Source organism: Balaenoptera physalus (assembly GCF_965194825.1).
Source record: "Balaenoptera physalus genome assembly, chromosome: 6".
Classification (NCBI taxonomy): domain Eukaryota; kingdom Metazoa; phylum Chordata; class Mammalia; order Artiodactyla; family Balaenopteridae; genus Balaenoptera; species Balaenoptera physalus.
The window spans coordinates 96,717,014-96,743,875 of NC_138885.1; the positions used below are offsets into that span (position 1 = coordinate 96,717,014).

Genomic DNA, 26,862 nt, shown 5'->3' on the forward strand with positions numbered 1-26,862 from the left:
CTTCCTAAGTCATAATACCTTAACTGTAGTGTATCTCCTTCCTCTAAACAAATGATAAGATGAGCTATTTAAGGTAATTCTTAATCTGTGTGGGTTGGAGAAATGTCCCTTTCAAAGTCCATAAAATCATACTTTCTCAGGGCGTGATCAGCTCTTTCTCACACTGCAGAATGTTGGGGTGAGTGGTGGTGAATACTCACCCTCTGGATTCTAACCAGTTGAGTATAGACACAAGATGTCAGTGAAGCTCCACCACAAGTACAGTTGGATCAGAAAATAGCTTAGGCCTAGAGTTAAAAGGAGCTCACACTCTAATTAAACTTACCCATCTACTTACCTCTAATTAAACTTACCCACCTAGTACCATCAGAAACATTGGAGAAGCTTCCTGTACAGGCAGTCCTGTCCTGGACCTTTTAAACATGGGGGCAGATGATAGAAGAAAACCCTCCTCTACTGGGCAAGCAGGGCCAAAAGAAGCAGCCACAAATCCCATCCAGAAGGAAAACACAGCTGGTGACTGCTGGGTGTCACTCTCCTCTTTAACCAGAGGAGATGCAGATGGAAAGACAGGGCTGAGATTCTAGGGGCGAAGTGTTGAAGGCCCACAATAATTTTAGGGGGCCCTTGAACGTTTTTAACTTCTTTTAAAATCGGTATAAAATCCAACTTGGATTATATTCCTCTTTATATCAATACACTAGTAAAATATAATTTCTAACACACTTTTGTGGCAGAAGGCAAAAGTGCCTAGGGCACACACAATGAGATCCTGTGGAAAGAAAAACCTGAGATATTCACTCCTAATGTGTTACCTAGGAATTAAGTGGAAATCTACTCCTCTCAGTGAAAATATCAGACGCTAGGAATAAAGGTCCCCCTCTCTACCACAGCCTCCCTAAAGAAGACGAGGACAAAAATCTACCTTAACATTATCCTATATTTTATACTTTTTGACTACTATCAAATAATTGTCATTAATACATAGTGTTATGGAAACTTGAAGCAAAATATATATCCAGGGTGTCTTGATTCCCTTTAAGGGCATATTAAGTCATCACTTTATGGGTACATTAAGTCTGGTGGCATTGAGCAAATCTCCACAAACTTTCATCTGTTAATTTCTTGCTCAGAGTATTTGCTTTCCCAGGGAAACACATAGTACACATTAAAGGAAGTGATTCAGGTTTCATTGGCTGGCATCAATACCTGAAAACCAGAAAGGAGTAGAACCAGGTTTATGTCCTTGTTTGAAAAGCCTGGAGCCAGGAAGAGGCCAGTGCTGGGGGCAGCTGAGAGATATTGCTGAGTCAGATGATGGAGTAGGGTGAACAATAGGCTTCATTACTAATGCCGGGCATAATTCCTTCCTATAATTCTTTATTCCTTTGTGAATTGTTTGTTTAGGTAGATTCGTTCTGTACTTTGAATTCTTAAAGATCCATTTGGAAGTCTTTCTTTAAAAATATCTTTGTCTATCATAGGAAAGAGAATAGGAAAAAAATAAATGAAAAGGACGGCCCTTCACAATACCCATATGTCCATCTGTGGGATCTATGTTAAGTTTATGGTTGTTATTCAATTTAGATGATTTTACATTTCTATTTTAGATTTCTCTCTTTTGCTGAACCTTTTAGCTTAGTGTTCTTCAAGTCTCTGGCTGATTCTTGCTTTGGCTCCAGCAAATTGAATTCTCTCCTCTAACGTCCGGTGTGGTCTGTTAGCAGGACTTCAGTGAGGTCTCATTGCATTTGTGCAGTAGAGCTTTGTAGTTCCCAGAGAGCACACAGACTGCCATCTCATGTGAGCCCCAGAACCACTCTGGGAGATAGAGAGATGCATTCGCGTTTTAGAGGTGGAAACACTGAGACCCAAGAAATGCTAAGTCACTTGCCTATGAAACTCTCTCATCAGACAGAACTCAGACTAGAACTCAGGCTTTACAATCTCTAGACCAGGTACTTGTCATTAAACATCGGCACTAGGAACTTAATTGAATTCTCTGAGTTACAAAAATGAAGAGAGGCACAAATTTATTTCTTGCAGCCGTTGTCTTAGGAAGCAAGCTATACTGTTGGAAAGGAAAAAGAAATATTGATTTAAAAGAAATAGGTTTTGTTTGGTGAGACTTCACATTCTGTACTACCTGTCTGACGTGGAATTGGTAATAAGGAACTATTTCAAGAGCTGCGATGTAAATTAAAGATGTGACTTTTGTTGTTTCCCTTTTCTTCTGTTGCTTTTTATTGTTTCATTGGACTAGAATGTGACTGCACAGAATCCTGGGGCGGCTGCATCATGGAGGAGACGGGGTAAATTTTCATTGTACATGCATTTGTTATATACCTTTTACCGAAATTGTTACCTATAATTAGATACACAGTCTCTCAGGTACTGGTCTTTTAGGCTAAGCCTTAGAAAAAATTCAATAATTCATTATCTGATATTTTAAAAAATGAAATGGCTAGTTTACTTTATACTTTAATTTTTTATTTAAAGTTGGTAATAAAAGTAAAATAAAGTAACCACTTCTACGTCTATTAACCCTTAAAGGAAGCACATGATTAAATGCGTCTAAGTTTAGTGGATGCATTAATTTTTTAGTACAGTTAGGATAAAAGCTGGTTGTCTAACTGTCAGTGAAAACCAATTTAGTCAACAATTTATATTTTAAGGAACTCGTAAATAGACATGTTTACTGTAATAAAATTGTACTGTATTCCTTATATAATCAATAAAGCTTTTTTAAACAAATTAAGACAGATTTATCGTGTCTAGGTGGTCTTCTACTGATAGACATTTGAATAGTTGCTCACCTAACTCCTGTCTCCTCTTGTGGATAATTTGGAAACTAGAGGGTTGCCTTTGCATCTGTGAACCAAGGCCTAGAAACATTGCCCTGTTTCCCAGGGACCCCTGCCCCATGGGAGCCACTGCCACAAGGCCTCCTAAGCTAGAGCCCACTCCTAATAGATAGAAGAGGTTTCCTCACTCATGTGTCTCTCCCACTTCCTTTGCCCATGCCAGACATCTGCTCAACACATCACCATTTCTGGTCCTGCCCCCTCCCTGTGATCCCCATTTGCCAGAAGCCCTGACCTACTTTTACAGAGTCCCTTCCTTATTTGTGCACCAGGAGTCCAGGGAACAAGAGGTGTGTGAGCATGAAGGCTTGAGGAGAGAGTCAGCCATTATGCTTGCTACTTTAGAACACATGTTTCTAGAAATGTAGTTTAAACTTGAAACCGTTAGCTTTCATGCTCCCCCTCCCTTGAGGCCTCCTACAGAACGGTAACACCATTCATAATACTGGTTCTATCGGGAGAGGTCTTCTGTCTTCTAAACTTCCAATTTCTAAATAGATTTTTAGACTGACTACCCATAGGATATAATAAAATTATTTAAGCTTAATTTGTATTTTCTCAAGTATATATTTCTACATAGTTCTTGTAAGAGATCACTGTCAACAATGGTAGATTTTACCTACTTCCATACGCTACCCTCATACATAAGGAAATATAAATCTATTGGATCACATCCTAGATAAGTGACCTAGTACTCTCAAATCAAGCACTATGACAAATATGTCCAAGGAATCAATGTGTATGACTCAGTTTAACCTTGACCATATGTATAATATTCCCTTATGTACTGACATAGTGATAGTAATCTGATTAACTCACAAAGAGGTTCACTATATTCCTGCAAAATCATGAATATTACCAAATAGTATTTGAAGTTGAGAATAAGGAGCTATTACCTAATTCTAATTCAGAAGGCGCTTACCCTAATTCTGTTTTGACTGTGTGTATATACACATAAAAACATATATAGTCTAACACATCTCTTTAGGGTTTCCTTGTTTACCTCAATTGTGTCGCTGAAGCCTGCAATACATAATCTTTAATCAGTTGACCCTCACAACGTCCTTCTCCAAAGTAAAATCTAGTAGGTTCCCAAGTTCCTTTTATTCAGGACAGAGGCAAAAAAAAAAAAAAACAACCCTGCTTATCTTTACTGAGACAGAGCGAATAAAAGTGACTACATTTTTTTTTAACATCTTTATTAGAGTATAATTGCTTTACAATGTTGTGTTAGTTTCTGCTGTATAACAAAGTGAATCAGCTATACGTATACATATATCCCCATATCCCCTCCCTCCCACCCTCCCTATCCCATCCCTCTAGGTGGTCACAAAGCACTGAGCTGATCTCCCTGTGCTAAGCAGCTGCTTCCCACTAGCTATCTATTTTACATTTGGTAGTGTACATATATCAATGCTAGTAACCACATTTTAATATACAGCCTAGATGAAGTTTGGGGGCGAACTTTTCAAAAACTCTTTCAAGCCTGAGCACAAAGGGGCTTGACTGCTAAGGAGATTGTAACCTAGCCCCCAAATCTGTGATTTTCTTTGAATTTCTATTTTTACAGACTCTACCACACACACTTACTTAGCAGTTTGAACATAACTGCCTTGTCAAAGTTTGTGTAGAATCATCTGGATCCAGAGTGATTATTTTATTCTAATTCAAGGGTTTTAATTTTCTTCTCTGATGACTGCTTTTGGTAAATTTTTTACATAATTGATTCTTTATTTCCTCAGGGTATCCCATTCCAGAAAGTTCTCAAAGTGCAGCATTTTGGAGTATAGAGACTTTTTACACAGAGGGGGTGGTGCCTGTCTTTTCAACAGGCCAACAAAGGTTAGTAATTTAGAAAGTGTAATTATTTCTCCAATTTTTTTACAATGGAACTATGCCAAATATCAGATACTTGGCTTGGAAAGGAGGTTTCTTTCCAATCAGATTAATATTTAGTTATAAAAGGCTTTATCACGTTAAAGATTGTCTTGTTTAAATGAATTACAAGACCATAGTTTCACTGTTCTGAAGCTCTGGTGTTTCAGTGCTAGCTGTATCTCCTCTTGGCCCTCCCCTCCAAAAAACAGACAATCCTTCAATTAAAATATCTTTGAAATTTTCATGTTGGGGTCTTCACTTGCTGCTAAGAGATAGTGGGTTAGATTAAGATACATTACTTTAGCCCATTTCTCTGACAAAAATTCTGTTTCCCCTTGACATTTTCTCTAGGGGTATAACTAATTTCTAGGCTTTTCTTACTTTCTTTTTCTTTTTGGCAGGAGGGGCATGTGTGGTCCATTCTCCCAGATAGAAAGCATTAGTAATATCAGCCAGCCAAAAAATGACCCAAAGTATTTATGGACCCCGTAAATACAGGCATATATATATATATATATATATATATATATATATATATATATATATGTGTATATATATATGAAGAGATATATATATCTTTACTTGGGAAGGTCCACATTGTCAATTGTCATTTCATTAAAATTTATATACACAATATCATATTCTCTTATCCACAATTCCTTAATTCAAAAATTCTGAAAATTGTAAGTATATTTTATGATTTTGCAGAAAACATAGTAGATGGTAAAACTTATCCTGAACTGAAAGTCTTTATTTATCCCTCGTGGTGTAAGTATTCATAAGTCTTGCTGCACAAATGTTACTGCACAAATGTTAATGTGTTTGATTATAGGGTGTATACCAGACCCCTCAGGGTCATTATATAGAACAGGGTAAATGCATCATACTTTTCTAAAATCCAGCAAAGCCAGAATTCTTAAACTCACAGGCTATAGAGCTTTTGGATATGGGACTGTCGACCAATAACATGTTTAGAAACGAAGTTGCTTAACAGGCAAAAGCACAGGATTGATGCGAATTAGCAGATGGCATAGACATTCTAACATTGCACGTTTCATATTTCTTTTTAAGATACTACATCATAAGTCAAATATAGTCCATTGCTATACAAAATGTTTAATAACTCTGCAAATTGAGAGAGCAATGAAATCATGTTAGCCTTTTTAAAAAAAATCAGTGTCTGATGTCGATAACTGTCAGAATAATTTATTCCTATCCCCATAATTAAGTGATACTGCTAAGTTAGGGATGATACCTTGATGCCTGACAGCTGTATAAAATCTCAGTAAGGCTGCAGAAAAAGAAACAGGAATTTGAAAGTGACCTTGCATCATTAAACTCAGCTCCCTGCTTTTCATGGCATCGATCTCAATGCAACAGAAATCTGAAAGCTTCAGAGTGTTTAAAATGGGTGCAGTGAGTAATAATGAATTAATGTGAGCTGTTGGCATTTCTGAATTGCAAAGTACATGGCTAATTTTTCACCAGCTAATTATAAGCATCATGCCTGAGGAAACAACATTGAGTTGTTTGAAAATACTAAGATCTCTAGTGTGTGTATAAGGATCCATCATTAGATTTCTGAAATTGCCTGTGAGTAGAAAGCAAGTTATTCGCATAATGTGGAAACTAAATAAAAATACATATACATCTTCAATTTTAAAAATTAGTGAATATGGAATTCTTTCTTTTTAAACAACATATATAGAATAATTTTTTAAAAGCTGCTATGGATTACAGTGGAATAATTTATATGCATGTGTGAAAGAACTGACTTTCTTCCAAGTGTTGTAGTCAATGGATGGATGCATGCAGGTTTTATGAGTTATTTTCACATTATCTAAGTGCATCTTTTCTGTGCTCTGGGAACCTTCTCAACTGCCATGTTTGCCATATGGTTTGTGATAGTGACCTGTCTCAGGATGGGAGAAGAGTCCTAAGAATGAAATCGAACAGTGGGTTGCATGGGAGTCCTGATATAAAGCCCTACTCATGTTCCAGTCTGCCTTTCCCTTTTCCATCTTCTCCTCCCTGCTGATCAAAATATCACAGAGATGAGGACTGTTGATTTTAGTCATTGGATTTTTCCCATAGGGAAGTCCCACCCAAGTATCGTGGAAAACTTCCTTGCTCCTTATAACAATTTTCCTTTCCTGGAAGTGGAAGGAGGAGCAGATCTTTCTTTGGTGGACTCAGTGGAAGGCAGCTGTTCCTTGGGTGTGTACTGCTCCCTGTCACAGATATGGCTCTGAGCATTTGGGTTGGGATGTCCTGTTCTAATCTTCACCTGAGTATAATAGATACACACAGAAAAATCTTGCCCCAGGTGATGGGAAATAGGACTGTTTCTTATAAATAATCAGCTGCCTCAACAACTGGTCTGTAATACAGTTTATTTGGCAGGCAAGTTCATAGCACCAGTAGGGTGGATTATTCTAGAAATTTGACTCTCCCATGGCTCCAGGAATGATTGAGAAATTTCTATACATCTGTGCATATGTCTGCACATTTACTTAATATGATTCAGACAGTGCAGATTTCTTTTCACTGAGAATGATGGGCATGGATTTCCAGCAATATTTTTTTTCCCTAAGTTTATTTGCATTTGCTTGATGGCATATATCACATTTAGCTGTGAATGAAGCATTTTTATCTTCTTGACAGTTTTTGTATCTTCTCAGCTGCCTGGTTATAAGTCAACAAATTAGGTATCTGTGAGTCTTATTTTAGCAGTGCATTTTAGCTCCATTAGCAAATATGAAAAGTGATCTATTCCTCTTGACAGCTTATTTCTCTGAAAAGTAGCTCTAATGGTAGAAGTCATCTCTGGAGCCCACTACCGGAGAATCCTCCAAGAGATATTACCCCATTTAAAATATGTTTTTTGGAAGTGTTATTAATAAATTAACAGTGATTCTCACACAGACACATTTGTAAGATGCCATAACAACAGATCGTAGAAGAATACCACATGATAGCTGATTATAGGGCCATGTATGTAGCCTGATTGGAGTGTTGATTTTCTGTGGTAAATTAAAATGGTTTCCCTTTATCTTTCTAATCTCTTTCAGCTATTTGAGCCCACAGAATGTGGAAATGGATATGTGGAAGCTGGGGAGGAGTGTGATTGTGGAATCCATGTGGTAGGTATAAGAGATCTTTTCTACCTTCAGCACATCTACCCAGAGTGCAGAAGAATAGCGTTAGTGGGAAGTCTGCCCCATCATTCATTGTGGTCTTACTGCCTTTATTTCTGAGCTCTCTCATCAATGCTTAATCCTAGCTCAGACACATTAGAATTAATCATTGGCTCTGTCTGAAGAAACCTAATGGATTCTTCTAATCAAATTCGTATCTCTTAAAAATTCATAGCTCATATTCATCTCAGACAAGTTTTACTAACTCATGAAAATTCTTTCTGTGTTGTATATTATTTTTGTCTTTGTAAAACTAGATTGAGTATTAAGAATATAACAGAGCTAACCAAGGGTTGAGCGCCTGCTAAAAAAAAGCTTACTTTTTGGTAGAGAAGCCCCTTCTTAGAAGATCGTACTTTGCTGAGACATATAGCCGGAAGGAACCTATCATTGCTTAAAGTGGTTCATTCTTTCCTTAAAGATTTGCTTACTATTATATACATCTCCTCACGTGGATTACGCATAAGTTACATGTGGAGAGAATGTTGAATGACCAGTGGGTAGGTTTCATCACTTACTCACGTGAAGTGTTTTCTCTAGGAATGCTATGGATTGTGCTGTAAGAAATGCTCTCTCTCCAATGGGGCCCACTGCAGCGACGGGCCCTGCTGTAATAATACCTCATGTCTTGTGAGTTCTCTGACAGTTTCATCTTTCTTATCGTTGACATATTAGCCAAATATCTCAATGTGTACATTGAGTATTTGTACAACTTGTCACTCACTTGTTGGTCGACACTGTGCATATTGGCCTGGCGATTTTGTAGAATCGATAAATCTATCCAAATTCTGTGGGTTACAACGATTATCTTTACTATGATTCACTACCAACCATCCTATTCTCTGGTACCTCCCTAAGAAAATATATCTATAATCCTTCCAAAATAAACATTGAGAATTGCTCTACTATCATGAGTGAAAACCAAATTAAATAGTTGAATAGAAGAGGGACAATTCTTGTGGTCTTTTTCTAATAAGCCCTACTTATAACCTTTTTCTTTAAAACTCGTCCTAATTTATTTTAGACCCTGAGCAGAAAACCTAGTGCTCATATTTTTACATTTGATATTTTAAATCACTTATAAAAGCAAGAAAGCTAGATAAGGAAGTAATATATGTATGTATGTATGTTTATATGTGTATATGCACAACTTGTGTATGTGTGGACACACAGTTACTTCCATCTTTAGAGACCTCTGGTTAATATTTTTAAAAACCGTTTTTTAAATTTTCCTTTTTCTCATCTATAAAATCTCTAATAGTCTTTAAAACCATAAAAGTATATGATTTAACTTTATCCAACACCAAAGGGATATTATGCATGTGGTAATCTAGGCGATTCTAGCTTAGTTTGTACTTGCTTATGTCCCCAACCAGATTATAAATTGCTTGAAGATGATGGACTCTTTCCTTCATCTTTTACCCACCCACCACCCAGAGAAACAAAATGCCTTGTATTCAGTAGGCATTCACTGGCATCACTGAAGGAAATTCACATGAATTAATTGAAATCTGATTGTGTATATTTAGCTAAAGCAAGACTAATATCCAAGCTAGTTGGTAAATCAGTGCAGGTTGGGTGTGCATATCAGTCTTCAGAGAGATCCTAAATGTTTATATTTCAGTGTTTTGTTCTTTTGTCTTAAGCCACACCAGTGTTTCTTCTTTGCATAATTGTCATCACAATGTTTCGAAAAATAATACTCTGAGATAGTGGATTTTGAAATCTGACCATGTAATGCTTTGGTTAATGATTAATATTTACTACACAGAGTGGTATTTGGGCATTATCTCTATCCTGGAACTATCTTGCTGATTCATAAAAAGAGTTTGGCGGTGGTTATGAAAGGATGTCATGATTGTTGGTGAATATAAGAATGTTAACTCTTTGGAATATTAATTAATACTGGTTCCTAATATTGAGTTTTGATTTGCAGTTTCAGCCGCGAGGATATGAATGTCGAGATGCTGTGAATGGGTGTGATATTACCGAATATTGTACTGGAGACTCTGGCCAGGTATGGCAAACTGAGTTTTAGGTAATACATCTTACTCGCAAATACATATTGTAAAGCTTTCAGTTTGGATTACGTGTGTAAATATGATTTGGTTCTTTTGTTTTTTGTTTTGCTCTGTTTTCTAGTAATTTCTAGCTCCTACCATGCCTTTATTTTAGGAACGTTTATTGTGGTTTTTTGGACCTAAAAGATCTCTTTTCTTCCAAATTTCCCCTTCATAATTAGTTCCCTTTATATTGCTTATATCCAACTAATTGATTTTTCTTTCCTGGTCCCCACATCTAAAACAGTACCCTCACACTGATAAAGCACTAATAGTACTATTTTCAAGCATTTTTAAGCCACAAAACCCTTACTTTTTTTTTTTTTTTACATCTTTAATGGAGTATAATTGCTTTACAATGGTGTGTTAGTTTCTGCTGTATAACAAAGTGAATCAGCTATACGTGTACATGTATCCCCATATCTCCTCCCTCTTGCGTCTCCCTCCCACCCTCCCTATCCCACCCCTCTAGGTGGTCACAAAGCACAGAGCTGATCTCCCTGTGCTATGTGGCTGCTTCCCACTAGCTATCTATTTTACATTTGGTAGTGTATATATGTCCATGCCACTCTCTCACTTCGTCCCAGCTTATCAACAAAATTTTGGATGGAAGCCCAATGTAGAAATCTGGGAAGAGTAGCACTGCTGTGGTTGAAATGGGATTGGGAGCAGAAGTCTGCCTTCCTCAGCTCTGTCACCATCTCGCTCCACTTACGAAGCCCTGGCTTCATGGCCCACACACTTGGCATGATCTTCTTCACATTAAAGTTATCACATTATCATTAAGGTTGCCTTCCGGCATTCCTTCTTTAATTTTTACATTTTTAAACATTTATATTGTGTTGTTTTATGTCTTTATTTGTCATTCAAATGAACATTTGTGGAGCCCCTGCTCTGTGCTCACAAGCACTGCTGTGAATGTTGGGATACGGGAGAAATTGAAATAGAAAAGTCCTTGCTCTTACGGGGCTTGCATTCTGCTGGATGGAGAAAGGCAAATAAATGAACAAAAAACCCAGTGAGTACAGAAGCATGGCTTCTTCAAGAGATGGAATGAAAGCAGGGATAGCTGGGGAATAGTGGAAACAATTCAGAGAGGAAGTCAGGAATCAGACAGGTAGGGGCTTGGTAAGAATTTTTGACTTCATTCTACCTTCATTTCTTTCTAACGTTATTTCAAGAGTACTTTCCCATGCTATGACACAGCTTTTATAAATATCCTCTTTACAGTTGCATGAAAGTCTGCCATGTGGATATACCAGTCACTTCTACATCCAGTGGTGGTAGATATTTAGATTGTTGGCAGTATTTCATTATTATGATTAATACGGTCGTGAACCTCTATGCATTTTTAAGAGTGTTTCTTGTTTGGAGTTAGCACCTTAGGACAAGTTCTCAGGAGTGGAGTTACCTATTTCCAGGTAGGGCTCCTGATAGAGTACAGTTAGAAGCCAAAATATCATTTTTGCTACTGCAAATAGCCAAGTTGAAAGCCATAGTTAGTGTGAGGGCTAAATGGGACTCTTTATAGATCCCAGATTCAGGCTATAGCAACACGTTTTTGACAAAATTGGGCCTGGAATGACCTGTCCTTGCAGAGCCAGCCCTTGCCTTGTATGCCATGGAGGAGCAATAGAGAGAGGGTGATTTATGTGAGTAGGCAAGAGAAGGATGGCAGGACCGGGCCAGAATGCCAAGTTACTCTTCTCAAGTTTATCAAATCAGCCAGCCAACCAACCCAGCCATTCACTCTACCTGCCTGGAGAATTGAGTACAGGAGCAGAGAGTAACTGGAGTTACACTGAGTTCCCCTCCCTGGAAGGAAACATGAGGAGAGGGAAACAAAGGTTCCTAATTAACCTTTTTGAAAGGTTTTGATATGTATCATCTGAGGCTCGATTCAGGTGGATATGGTACAAAGGAATGGTACAGTGAACTCTATTCAGGCTATTATTCTTTTGTGATTTTTATGTGTATCTGTTTTTATATATAAATATGTAAATAGGTTTCTCTGCAATTTTTAAATAATATAGTGGCAGAATGTAAGAATTGTGGATTCAGTGTTTTATGACAAGTGTACTGACATTCTTGATATACTGTTTCACTGAGTTATATTTTTAGTTTTGTAGAATAATGCTATTTTTATACCCATCATATATTGTTTTGGTTCTGTGTATTCAGTTCTTTTAAAAGTATAGTTTTTTCATTTCAACCTTTAACTCTTGAATTGCCATAGACTTTACTGGAAATAAGGTTTTTATAACGAGGGCTCTGTGTTCAACTTAATATTCTATTGTCCAAATTTTTAAAATGTTCTTTTTATCTCATGTGTCCAAGGTGAAAATTGTACTGTTAAATTCTCAGTGGCATAGTAGAAAAGAACGTTCCTTTAGTAACAATTTCCTTATATGACCAGAATGAACCTGAACTAGATAAGTGGAATAGAGGGAGTTAAACACCCACCCCAAATTCTTTTGCTTTGTAAGAGGCAGTGAACTGTGAACTTAATTGATGCTAATAATGATTAAGAAAATAGGATCTCTGAGAATCTCTGCATCTCTGAAAATCAGTATCGTTGGCAACATTATGACTTGATCTCTTTTATTTTATAGTATATTTTTGCTTAATTTTGATACTAGCATTTACTAATGCTTCTGAGCTGCTTTTTAAATTCACAATTTATAAGAGAATAAGTAATACATGTGGAACTGAGAGAAATCCTGGGCAAACAGTCTGGATGATCTAATAAAGATATTTTTTAAAGATGTGGGAAATGTGTTTTGTTAGTACTATGAAATATGTCATCAAAATGGGAGTATAGCACAATTTAAAATAAGTACATTTAAAGGCTATTGCACTGTGAAAGCCGGCCTCAACTGGACCTTCCTGCACAGCATAAAACTGGGGGCTCAAATGGCATTTAGAGACCGAATCCAGAGCTCTGCTCACAGGCAGAATAAAGTACACAGATTCATGGTCCCTCTGCTTTAAATGTCTCCAGACAACGAGAGACATCCATAATTTCCTTTGTTAAACATTTCAGTGATAAGCAACTTGCTTTTATTAGCCTAAACGAAAAATAGACTGATTAGAAATCTTCTTCCACGTAGCTGTGACAGTTTATAACAAGAGCTTTTTTTTGTAATTAGTGACTCCTACTAGTTTTTTCCTCTTGAAACATCACAAAAGTCAAATATGAAACCTGTTTAGCCCCTGATGTACCTATTCTAGTAGCAACATTTCTTTTGCATTTTTGTCCAGTGTGGTTGTGTTCATTTTGGAGTAAGTGAATAATTAATGTTAGTTGATTAATAAGAAAATGATGGTGTTTTGAGTGGATTTGGATGAAAGAGGCCCAGCGATCTCTGTTTTTGGGCAGTTGGTCCAGTAAACCAGCTTCTCGTGCTGATAATTACATCTTTTGAAGAGTTACCATTAGGTTGAATGAAAGCTTGTATGAGAGTCAGTTGTTCTTTAGAAAGATGTAGAACCAAAGCATTTAATCTCAATGTGTTCCTTCATAAGTTACTGCTTCTTCGCACTTCTAAATTAGTTCTGTTATCTTTCTGTAGTGACCATGATAAACAGCTTGTTGTTGCAGAATAGAATAACTTAATTGTATCTGTGTGGGTCATTTATTTATTTTCTCAGTCAGTCAGTAGTCATTGACACCATCTCAATAATAATTGAGCCAGTTTTGTTCTAGGTGCTGGGGAGGCAGCAGGGACAGAAAATCCCTGCCTGCATGGTGCTTGCATTAGGATGCAGACAAAAGACAAGCAAATACATAAAATATACAGATCCTCAGTTGGTGATACATGTTATGGAGAAGAAAAAAATAGGGAATAGGGAACAGAGGATGCCAGCATGGGGAAGGAGGTTACGGTTTTGAAGAGCATGGTTAGAGAAGGCTTCTCTGAGATGCTGATATTTGAGCAATGTCCTCAAAAAGGTGAGAGCAAGCCAGGCAGAAATCTGGGGGAAAGATTGGAGGAAGAGCAAGGACAAAGGCCGTGGGGTGGCAGCATGGCTGGTACATTCACGTAGAGTCAAGTATTTATGGTAGAGAGTAGGAATGAGGTCAGGGAGATGAAGCTGAGGATTGGGCCGGCATAGGAGCAGATCATGATGAACTTGGAAGGCCAGTGAGTAGATGGGGAAGCCATCAACAGAGGAGCAACATGAGGTGGTTTAGGTTTTTCAAGGGACACTCTGGTAGCTCTATAGCCTATAAGGAGAGTAGAGTGGAAGCAGGGGAATCAGTTGGAGGCTGTTGCATAATCAGAGAGATGAGAGATGGTGGTGATAGATGGTGGTGGTGTGGACCCGGCATCAGCGGTGGAAATGGAGAAAAGTCAGATTGCGATTATATTTTGAAGGTAGAAGCTACCAAGGTTTGTTGATGGACTAGAAGGAGAGTGTGAGAAAAAGAGAGGAACACAGGATGACTCCATGGTTTTGGCCTTGAACAGTTGGAAGAGTGGGACCGTCATTTACTGAGAAGGTGAAAACTAAGGGAGGACCTCAGTGGGTATTGCTATGTTTCTTATTCACTTGCCACACCCATGTATTTTTTTTTTCCTTTTTGTATTTGTTTTGAATGCTGTAGCAGAGCCTTGACTTAATTTTTTTAGCTCTCTTAAATGTGGTAAATGAGACACACAGAAAGTAAAAATTTTAATTTACTCAGGGTAATGTTGGGGGAAAATGAAATTTTCCTTATTTTTACTTATAAAAAATAATTTGATAAATAGACCTGGAAAAAGAAAGAACTGTCACATCATGATTGTTCTAGTAACAAATCTGTAGTTCAAGAGGTCAGAAATGTAATGGAGATACAGCACTTACATTGAGTTGAAGGGCAGTGTATTTCTTCTCTCTCAGTAATGTGGCCTAGAGGTGAGTGTCATGGGTGTCACATGCAAATTTGACATTTTCACAGGGCTGAGCGAAGTCTTGTAAATTAGCTCCTGAACGTGTCCACTCCTGCATAACAAGCTGATTTGTTCCCTTCATTATCCATTTTAATCCCTTCTACTTTTAACTCCACAGGCAAGTGAACGTAAATTATTATTTTAGCCCATCTCATGGAAAACAGAGAAACATAAAAAGCACCCACTGCATGGACCTAATTGATTCATTTTTACCAATAATTGCAGAATAAATTTGGATAACCTACTCAAAGAGTTACTCATGTTTTCCTAATTATAGAGTCACCATGCTTGCATTTTTAAAATACTTATTATAACTTTTACTGATATGAATGATCTGTAGCACACAATTCACAAGTAATAATAAAATCATGCTTGCATTTTTTTTGCATTTTAATATATTGTGCACATAATCTGAAGATACTTCACATGCTGAATGTTAACTAAAAAGGTTTTGTTTTTCAGTGCCCACCAAATCTTCATAAGCAAGATGGATATGCATGCAATCAAAATCAGGTATGCTGGGCTCTAGGTTTTAAATGGGATTTTATAAAAAGATTAGATTTCAAGGTGTTTTTTTGGATAAATGTAATTTTGATGGGGAATTGCAATTCAAACAACAGTAAACTATTGCAGTGGTCTTCTAATTCAGAGTTGCTTTATGTCATATAAAATACAAATATGTTATATTTATCTCTGGGTACAAACTATCCAGATTGAGGGTGAGGAAAAAAATGTAATGGCTGATGAATTAGAAATCTAATTTATTGAGTTGTGACTATCTTTTAATCATTTCAGCCTGTCTCTGATGGGAAAATATGGTAATCTGTTGTAATGTGGTTGTTTGTTTGTTTTTTTTCCTGAAGCTATGTTATAACCTAACCATGCACATGCAAAAAAAGCTTTTTTGTTTTCCATAAAATTTCAAAGTTTAGACAGTTAGTTGGATTTGAAGAGCTGTACTATGAGGTATGTTTTGTGTTTTCAATTTTAACTGTCATTCTTACGCTTCTCTTAAGATGTTTATGGTTTTTATTTTCACTGTGAAAGTATTAGGGTACTGAATGAAAAAGAAAACAATTTTGTCTGAAACAATGAAAAGGAGACCTTGCAGTGAGAGTCTGGGGGAAAATGGAACTGGCTGCATGTGCCTCATAACATATGTTCTGTCCTCAGGGCCGCTGCTACAACGGGGAGTGCAAGACACGGGATAACCAGTGTCAGTACATCTGGGGAACAAGTAGGTCATGTTTCCTGCTTGCTGGTCACACACAGGTTTCTCTTAATATTCTTCACTGCCAGGCTGGCAGAAAGAGATACACAGCTTGGGGGTGATTAAAAAACAAACAAACAAACAACTAGAAAAGGCTGAAGAGAATGGTGAATCTTAGTCACAAAACCACAGCAAACAACTGCTGACGTTGGGGACTTGTCATCTGAACCAAAAAGTGCCAATCAGTGATTGTGGCTGTGACAGAAGGGATGCTACACCCTCCTGCAAAGACCGGATTGAGTGCAGTGGTCATGCTTATTATCCAGCCACTTGGCTGATTTTCTTTGTACCTTGGATTTAACATTCACCCCCTCAAGTTAGCTTTCTGTTCTTTTACCCCAGGATAGAACCAGACTTTTTTGTTGTTGTTGTTTTTAATTCTATAATTGATTATCTCAGCTTGAAGTGAAGAAACACAAGTACTTCGTGAGACGCAGACAGATAGAGATTCGGGTACATGGTCACGCTTCTCAGTACATTTCCCTACATGTCAGTACACATATTCTCTTCCTGACATTTGTAGTGCCTCGCCAGTGAACTTCAGTTCATGAGGGCCAGGCCGGAAGAGAGAGAAATGGCTCTGCCTTGCTGGCAGAGGCTGGGTCACCCACCAGGAAAAGAAAGCACGCAAGAGGAGACTAGGACCCATGCACAAGTGATTTCAGTGTTTGGCAAATGTCATTTAACTGAAAGATTTACTTTCAGTGCTTCAGTTTTGACAAGGGAAAGATAGTAGAGGCATTTTTGTCTTTTAAAAGGGTTTAAATATCAAAATCCATGTGCCAATGTAAAATCTCAATGAGCTCAGACTTTATACTGCCTACTGATATTAATAGAAAGCAGGATTAGGAATGATATTAGTTTTCTCTGTGTCACTTCATTAGTTCCTGCTGATGATTAATCCTACCTCCCACCCTCAAACCCACCAACAAGAATTGGGAATAAATTTGTCTCCCAAGTTAAAAAGAATGGTGTGTTGGAGCTGTCCTGTCTTAGCTTATAAGAACCATTGGTTAAATTTTCAGGAATTTTAGAAGCCAGTTGACATCATGTTCTTAGTTTGAAATTAGCCATGTATTACACCATGGAAATTTACACCATGGAAATTGGCAAGTGCTACAAATTAGGAATTTTTTTTTCCTTTTTCTGAAACACCAGTTATTAAAATATTTACTGGCACACTACCGGTTATGGATAACAAAGAGAACTAAAATTAATTCTCTTTTCTTGCTCATCTCCAAAAGAGGCTTCGGGGTCTGACAAATTCTGTTATGAAAAGCTGAATACAGAAGGCACAGAGAAAGGCAACTGCGGGAAGGATGGAGACCGATGGATCCAGTGCAGCAAACAGTGAGTGGTCAGCTCTGGGAGCACAGTGAGTGGACTTGGAAACCCTGGTCCAAATGTAAAATGAGCACAAAATAAATGTTACTGAGTTTTTAATACATATTCGACTACTTAAAATTTTGAAGTATGGATTTTAAAAATACGTTAGTATAGCTAGAGGCAAATGGCTATGAACTAAACTATTTCTGTGGTACAGACTCACACCATTTCTGTAAAATTCAGAAAAGTTCTTGCATGCTGTATTTTACTTGAAGCTTGTTTTGAAGAGATACTTTGCCAAGGTATTTTCAATTAATAGTGGGTTTTAATTCTCTACTTTTGCTAGCAGAAAAGGCCTATGATGTACTAGTATACACAGAATTCTACAAGCAAAAGATATAGACTGTATATATAATTTGAGGGACCATTTAAAGTGAAGTAATATATATACTTAATTATTTCTCGAATGTAATACCATTTGATTGAATTAAACGTCTTATGTCTATATTAGAGTTCTGTTTTCTCTTCTAAAAAGTAGCTAGTCAGTGCATATTGGAGGCATCTTTACTCAGGAAATGAGATACTTTCAGAGCACATTGGTAATATTTTCCCTTGATTTGGTGAGGAAAGTTAAAACTATGATTTAATAGTTTATTAAGGTTAACTCAATGACTTGGATCTATGGGACCACTAAGTGATACACCAAAGCTCCTCCGTTCTCCTTCCATAACAGTGAGGATTCTTCTCCCATTTTGAAGCAGAGCAAGGATTTAAGGGAAGTTTTATTCCTCTAGTTAATGGTCTCTAACGTACTTTAGGAAACTTTGCCATTCTGTGTAGTCTTTGATGGTAGATGAGGCCTTCGGAGGCAACAAATCTTTGACTTCTTTAAAGTTAAACCAAAATAACAGAACAGAACTTCCCATCTGATGTCTCACGAGTGAGTTACAGATGTTCTGAGCTGTTCGGTCCTCGAGGTGCCAGGGAGGAAGTGGGGACTAAAATAGTCAAAATCCATGGGGTTGGACGCCTCTGGATTTGATTAGCTTCATTCATTAAATCAATGTCATAGACAAATCTGATCATTTCTCTGTGCCTCTGTGACTTCAAAAAGTTGGGAGGCATTGTATCAGATCATTGTAGAAGTTAGCTTTTGAATATCTGGCAGTAGAATAGCCAACCACCAATGAGTTAAAGAAAATAAATGCATGTTTTTTTTTTTTTTTTAAATATTTATTTATTTATTTATGGCTGTGTTGGGTCTTCGTTTCTGTGCCAGGGCTTTCTCTAATTGTGGCAAGCGGGGACCACTCCTCATCGCAGTGCGCGGGCCTCTCACTTTCGCGGCCTCTCTCGTTGCGGAGCACAGGCTCCAGACGCGCAGGCTCAGTAATTGTGGCTCACGGGCCCAGCCGCTTCGCGGCATGTGGGATCTTCCCAGACCAGGGCTCGAACCCGTGTCCCCTGCATTGGCAGGCAGATTCTCAACCACTGCGCCACCAGGGAAGCCCCATGTTTTTTTAAACTTTAAAAAACTGGGAAATATAACATAGAAAAGTGATTAATATACAAATATACATTTTGCCAAATAAATGCGAAGTGAACTCTCATGTAACCCCTATGTGGATCAAGAAGTAGAACATTCCAGAAATGTATTCTTCCCCTTCACAGTGCCCGTGTCTCTCTGCTGGAGGTACTGTCGTCCTGACTTTTCTGGCAATTGCTTTCTTTCTTTTCTTTAGAGATTTACTGCTCAAATGTTCAGGCCTAAACCGTATATTTTGCCTAAAGTTTCGGTAACTTTATATAAAAGGAATCATATCTCATGTATTATTTTGCATTTTGCTTCTTAAGTTCATTATTTTAAGAGTTTTCCATGGTATGTGTAGCTGTTGGATCATATTTATTGTTCATTTGTTTCATTTTCATTCATATTTATATACCTTGATTTGTTTCTCCATTCTATGTTGATAGACATTTAGATTGTTTCCATGTTTTGGCTATTAGGAACCATGCTTCTGTGAACATTCTGATACATGTAACTTAGCACACATTTGCACATACTTTTCTAAGGCCTTTCCTGGAAGAAAAATTGCTAAGTCATAGGGGGTGTATATTTTCAGTGCTACCAGATGATGTGACACTCTTTTCTAAAATGGTTGTACTAGTAAACCCTACCATCGAGAATTTGTATATGAGAATTTTGTTGTACTGCATTCTCACCAATACTTGGTATTATCAGACATTTTACTTTTAGGTATTCTGCTGGGTGTGAACTGCTTTATTATTGTGGTTTTAATTTGTATTTTCCTGATTACAAATGGAAGTTAGTACATTTTCATGCATTTCTTGGACATGGATGTCCTTTTTTGTGATGTGCCACTTTAATTCTTTGCACATTTTTTAAGGAGTTCATTGTTTACTTCACTGGAGGTAGGTGCCCTCATGGTGGGTGAGTCGTTTAACAATGTCGCCAAGGACCCAGATGATTTCTGCCCCTCTTCTTTGTAATGCTTAGCATGTTCAATTTGTGTCTTTACATTTGTGAATTCACGATTGCAAGGTGAATGCAAAGGCTCCACACTCAAAGGCAGGAAGCAGGGGTAGGAGGAAAAGGTCTTCTCCCTGTCAGGCTCTAACCTTTTATCCAGAGCACAGAATTCTCCCCAGCAATCCCTAGCTGGCTTTTCCTCACATCTCAACACCCAGGGGCCGTTCTTAGCTCCAGGAGGGTGGGAAGGAGGGATGGCTAGGAAAGTGGGTGTAGCAAATGGGGGTGCCATGATGAACTCAGACACCAGTCATGAGCCATCTTTCAGGGCCGGGCACTTTGCTACCCCCAAGAAACTGTGATCCTGTTAGCAAGGAAGGAGGGAGTCCTCGCCAACCAACAATATCTGAACAAATATTTTTATTTAGAAGAAAAGGGAATATTTCCCATTTAAAAATATTTGTAGACTGAATAGTTTTGATTTTTTCAGTTTGATTCCTCCTGTCTTGTTCTTCTTTTTTTTTTTTTAAATATGTTCAGCGATGTGTTCTGTGGATTTTTACTCTGTACCAATCTTACTCGAGCTCCACGTATTGGTCAACTTCAGGGTGAGATCATCCCAACTTCCTTCTACCACCAAGGCCGGGTGATTGACTGCAGGTAACACATTAAATGTTGGAAAACCTAATGAATCGCGAGAATTACAAATTTAGAAAAATCAAGGGAAATAGTAACTTAGATTTTATTATCACCTTGCATGTTGAAAGTCATTTAAAAAACAAAGTTATATACTGATTTGCAAATTATATTTGCTTCAAAATTATACCAGTTATTAGTAGGGAGACATTCCTCGTAATTATAATCTTAAAAGTAGAATTTTATGGTATTCATTTTGACACATGATTAAAGTTTTGAGCATTGAAATATGTCACTATTTGAACACTGTGTGTTTCATTTTTTGTGACAAAAAATAAAGAATTTAAGCTATACTCTATGTAGCATGTGTCTGGTTTAGAAGATGGCTTAATTAATGCCTAATCACATATAGAAAATATACACTAAAATATTATTTATAGCTGTAGTGAGACATTGATGTCCAGTTATCTGTGAGTACAAGGCACAGAAGATATGAGGCTTATTTTTGAACACTGGGAGTCATATTATATTTTAAATGAATATTGTTCCCGTTAAAGTAGTCGTAATTCTAAGATGCTATGCCCTCATTCAGATGATAACTGTCGTTGCCCAAAACACTTTTGGGATTTCCCCCTACAGAATTGCCTTCAGGGTCTGCAATGTTTATCCCTAGTATTCCCCAAATAGCAAACCTTCATCTTATATGAGTGAATGAAAGATTTGGAAACATCCCAAAGTAATTTTGAATAGAATTTAGTAAATTGATTGGGTAACCAAATAGGATATTGCTGTCTTGGTCAAATGGTTGCTGATTTTCTGTCTTTTAAATGGCTCTAAAGGCTATTCTAACAGTGTATTAGACAATAAGATCCTTCCTGGAATAAATTTGTAGTCCTCAGATCTAGTTACTTTGATGCACAGAAGCTTCCTTTGAATGTGTAAATTTTTGCACGTCTTTAGATACAACAACCTTGTTAAATTATATTGTTTTATTCTAAACTAGTATATTTTAAAAATATTCAGCAAGGTACTTAATTAGTAATTATAACATTGATCATTATTCAAATTCAAGCTGTCCTTCGTTTTGAGGTTTTAGAATTATATGTATCAATAGAGAGGAACCGGCTTATTTTTTTCAATCATGAATAGTCCAATCCTCTAAAGTAATAATTTAAAAAATATTTTCATTTGCTATTTATGCTCAACATCTGCCTTTTTGCATCATGAAACAGCTGAAAATCTTGAAGAGCTAATGATAAGATTGCTTGTCTTGTTCTTATGCACAGCTCTCCCCTAGTTTTAACGTTGGTCTTGAAAACAAGGGAAGATTTAGAACACACTTTGTGCAAATTACATTTTTTTTGTTCTGATGAACTGCAGTGTAGTAATGATAGTGAAAGACAGTTTCTTTTATTTAGGGGAGGTGAGGAAAGGGGGAAAGGAAGAGAAAAGTGGAGAAATGCTAGAAGAAATCCATGTCCTCTGACAGCCTCTTCAGTTTCCTAAAGAGCAAAACCTCATTCATGTTGATGTTATATTTCTAAGTCTGGTGCTAATGGTTGTATGACTATTTTTCTCTTTTTAGTGGTGCTCATGTGGTTTTAGATGATGATACAGATGTGGGCTATGTAGAAGATGGAACACCATGTGGCCCATCTATGATGTGTTTAGATCGGAAGTGCCTACAGATTCAGGCCCTAAATATGAGCAGCTGCCCTCTCGGTTCCAAGGGTAAAGTCTGTTCCGGCCATGGGGTAAGTAGGCATCAGTGTCCAGCCCAAATCTGAAGTTGGAAGATGGCAAACATTGTCTGGCATCCTCCAGCTTCACAGTGATTGGACTTCCAGTTCAGCCATTCTCTTTCCATGACTTGTTAATATCTATACACTGACTATGATTATTTCCTTAGTATCCTTATCTGCTAAGAATAGCTCCTATATGTGTTGATATGGTTTTATTTTTGTTGTTTCTTTTACCACTGGCTATTTGTATTCACTGCAGTCTCTAGAGATAGTTTGGCATCCAAGGAGTTGGAAGAAAATTGATGTGGTTCCTAAAGAAACTGTAGACCCCATGTGACTGCTTTGTACCATTCACTATAATTTACAGCCTCTCAGTAATTGCCTTCCAGCTACTCAACATGCAAACATGTTGAGTATCTATGTGTGCACAAACATACTGAGTATCTATGTGTGCAAGATCACACTAGACTAGAGGTTGGATCACTGCTATAATTCACGTGTTTAAAGTTGTACGGTTATGCTTGGACCATTGGCAGCCAAAGAGAAGATGTACTCTCTACTCACAACTGCATGTAGCTTTAATTCTATGCACAAAGTGTTTGGGCAGATGCTTCCTGGCAAACCGAGGTTTAATACCTAAAAGCACATTTTAATAATTATTTAAATTGGGTTTAGTAAAAGAAAAGTAGTTCAGAATTTAAACAGCCTTCTGAAATGGAAAAAACAGACATGAAGAAACTTAGAGTGATCATCTCAAAGGAAGATGCTGCAATGAAGGTAAAAATAATCCAAAATATAGATAGCTAAACAGGTGATATGTCGTAGAACAAGATAGAAAGACATAAGAAGCTTATTACCAATGACTGTGATTTCATGTTTGGTTGAAATCATAGGCTCATTGGGAGGCAGTACAGCCTAGTGATCAAGAGCATGGATTTTGTGGCTAGAAAAAATCCTGGGTTTGAATCCTGGCTCTGCTTCTTTCTATCCCAGTGACTCTGGGCAAGTCACTCAACCTCTCTCAGCCATCAGGGTGCTAGTGTGAGTATTAAATGAGATGCTATACACAAAGCACTGAGCATAAGTACCCAGCACATAGTAAATGTAGTAAATATTCAATAATTGCTACAGTAAAGTAAAAGCACTGGGCAGACCTCTCAGTTATTCAGTTATTGTTCTGAAAGCATTATAAAATTTAATGCCTTTAAAAGGCCCATGAGTCTCCACTACCCCTCCCACTTTTTCATCTTGTTAAAAAAAGGGTTAAATTCAGCCTGTTAATCATAATCATGATGTTATGTCATTTCAGATTAAAAAGCTCTTATACCAATAAGCCTAAATTCGATTTTATCATCTCTAAATAATCTATCTCCGAATGTATTTCACAGGCAGATGGGGATTTAACCTACTCTGTCTCTAGTTTGTGGATGGTTATTTATTTCATCTAAATTACACATCCATTCCAGCATGCTGCTTGGTCCCCAGAGGAAGAGAAAGGGACAAAGATCCCTCTAGGAGGGTCTTCAGCCTGGCTGACTGAGAGAGGAGTGATACCACGGGCAGGCAGGGAAGGTGGGAGGGTGTGTGTTTGGCTGGCAGAGTGCCACCTAATGACTTTTGTGTTGAGCATGGTGAGATAATGCAGTGCATTGGTGATTTATGCCTCCAAGTATTTAATCTCTGGCAATGCCTCTTAAACCCAGTATCACTTAATTTCTTGAATTAAGCATGTATGTTTCTACATTGTCAGACATTTGTGTACTTAAATAATATCAACACGAGTAATTAACATTTAATTTAAAAATTTCTTCCTTTTATTCTTGATTTTTCTATAATTAACTGAAAAGTACATCATCCATCTATTGGATCTATACGTTGTTTCCCCTTGTCTAGTATTCAAAACCATGGGAGATTTTTAAAAATTCCCAATGGGTTTTAAAGCTTCTGCCTTGTTCCGTGTCCCTTTTACATTTATCACCATTATTCCACCAAGTGCAGTGAAAATGGCGCATCTCTGTTCTTTGTTCTTCACAGGTGTGTAGTAATGAAGCCACCTGCATCTGTGATTTCACCTGGGCAGGGACAGACTGTAGTATCCGGGATCCAGTTAGGAGCCTGCACCCCCCGAAGGACGAAGGACCCAAGGGTTTGTGTGATTTCAGTTTCAATTCCTTGCATACTGAATTCATTGGTACTCTTCCAATGGCGCCAATATAACAACTTCATAGATTTGACAGGAGACACATAAGAATATCTCTTTTTGCCATTAAAATGTATGATTCATATTACTGTAGAATTAAGGGTTCTTGTAATATAACATTGAAAAAAATGTTTAAGGTACCCCTTAGCCTAGAACTGAGATTGGGAAGAAGTAAATATACCGATTTCCTTTCTTTCCTTTAAACCTCGTTCTTCTTCCATAATCACAAATGTTAATCATTTTATAGTTTGTCTAAGCTATGCCAGTTTTTTAATAGATAAACTCTTTTTCACTGACATGAGACTCTGGTCATTCCTCACTACTTGAGTCCTTCCAGAAGGAAGTTGTAGTCGTCCATGCTCTGTTTAAGCACACTTTTGATTAGGAAGAAATTGGAATACTTCACAGACCTTTAATACTTCAAAAAGAAAACGTGAAAGATCTGGACCTTTGTTTTAACCAGCCATTAAAAGGAGTTTAGAGTTAGAAGGAGTCTCAGTGGCCATCTAGAACCACCCTCATTTTTTTTTTTTTTACATTTTTATTGGAGTATAATTGCTTTACAATGGTGTGTTAGTTTCTGCTTTATAACAAAGTGAATAAGCTGTACATATACATATATCCCCATATATCCTCCCTCTTGCGTCTCCCTCCCACCCTCCCTATCCCACCCCTCCAGGTGGTCACAAAGCACCGAGCTGATCTCCCCGTGCTATGCTGCTGCTTCCTACTAGCTATCTATTTTACATTTGGTAGTATATATATGTCCATGCCACTCTCTCACTTTGTCCCAGCTTACCCTTCCCCCTTCCCATGTCCTCAAGTCCATTCTCTACGTCTGCGTCTTTATTCCTGTCCTGCCCCTAGGTTCTTCAGAACCTTTTTTTTTTTTTTTAGATTCCATATATATGTGTTAGCATATGGTATTTGTTTTTCTCTTTCTGGCTTACTTCACTCTGTATGACAGTCTCTAGGTCCATCCACTTCACTACAAATAACTCAGTTTTGTTTCTTTTTATGGCTGAGTAATATTCCATTGTATATATGTGCCACATCTTCTTTATCCATTCATCTGTCGATGGACACTTAGGTTGCTTCCATGTCCTGGCTATTGTAAATAGTGCTGCAGTGAACATTGGGGTGCATGTGTCTTTTTGAATTATGGTTTTCTCAGGGTATATGCCCAGTAGTGGGATTGCTGGGTCGTATGGTAGTTCTATTTTTAGTTTTTTAAGGAACTTCCATACTGTTCTCTGTAGTGGCTGTATCAATTTACATTCCCACCAACAGTGCAAGAGGGTTCCCTTTTCTCCAAACCCTCTCCAGCATTTATTGTTTGTAGATTTTTTGATGATGGCCATTCTGACTGGAACCACCCACATTTTGTAGATGGGAACTCTCAGCTCCTGAGGTCAGGTGACATACTATGGTTACTAAGGTAACCAGAGGCAGGGCTGGGACCAGGACCCAAGTGCCCAATCTCAGGCCTATTCTCTTTTTTTACATCGTGTTATAATGTAGCCTATGTCATCATAAATATGATAGTCACTTTCTCACTATTCTTCCCATTCCCAACCCATTTTATGATTTTCAAAGATCTAGAAAAGTCATCAGTTAAGTAGGCTTACTATAGCATCTATATAGCATTGTACCTGAGAAACCAAAAATTTACTAGAACGAATGTTGTGCACCAATGGGCATTGTATATCAGGTTCTTCTTTTTCATGGTACTGCTAACAGTATTTTGTAAATAACTATCATGCTTTTTTTTCCTGCAGGTAGGAAAAATACATATAGAAATAGTGTCATTTTGATCTGCTTAGTTTTGGATGAAAGTGCCTTTAAACTCTGAGCTTCAGTATTGTCCGTATAGGAAACTATGACTTCGAAAGCATATGAAGTTCCATAGTCCTCAATTCCTGAAGAGATTTAGGCTGATTTGGGTGCATGTGTAATGTTCAGTAGGAGTGGGTGTGTTAAAACACTTCTCATGAGTTTGCTTAATATGCCATGATATTAAGATTCTATAAGAATCACAAGCACACCCTCACAGTCTATTTCTGTTCTCCTTCTATTTCTAAAAAGGAACCAATTCCACTTTTACATTTAGTCTTTTGTTACTTTAAAATTAGTACAAAAAATTCTTGGATCCACCTTCAGAACTTAGATTTAGAGAAGATTTAGGCTCTGACAAGAAGGAGAGATTCATTCTTTCCAAATTTTCTCGCCATAGCATGTCTGTGATTCTCTTAAAGATCTAGATG

The 26,862-nt window shown here is 37.5% G+C and overlaps 1 protein-coding gene across 4 annotated transcripts in view; it reads left to right on the plus strand.

Annotated features, from left to right (window-relative positions):
- ADAM23 (ADAM metallopeptidase domain 23) overlaps positions 1–26,862 on the plus strand; it is a 175,955-nt gene that overhangs the window by 128,778 nt on the left and 20,315 nt on the right. For all 4 annotated transcript variants that reach the window (XM_082467038.1, XM_082467039.1, XM_082467040.1 and 1 more), the window contains exons 14-24: positions 2,264–2,312; positions 4,607–4,706; positions 7,814–7,885; positions 8,480–8,569; positions 9,876–9,956; positions 15,396–15,446; positions 16,107–16,170; positions 17,448–17,553; positions 20,561–20,680; positions 22,242–22,410; positions 24,433–24,544. In XM_082467038.1, the coding sequence (XP_082323164.1) occupies positions 2,264–2,312; positions 4,607–4,706; positions 7,814–7,885; positions 8,480–8,569; positions 9,876–9,956; positions 15,396–15,446; positions 16,107–16,170; positions 17,448–17,553; positions 20,561–20,680; positions 22,242–22,410; positions 24,433–24,544 (1,014 nt within the window). The remainder of the gene's footprint in view (positions 1–2,263; positions 2,313–4,606; positions 4,707–7,813; positions 7,886–8,479; positions 8,570–9,875; positions 9,957–15,395; positions 15,447–16,106; positions 16,171–17,447; positions 17,554–20,560; positions 20,681–22,241; positions 22,411–24,432; positions 24,545–26,862) is intronic.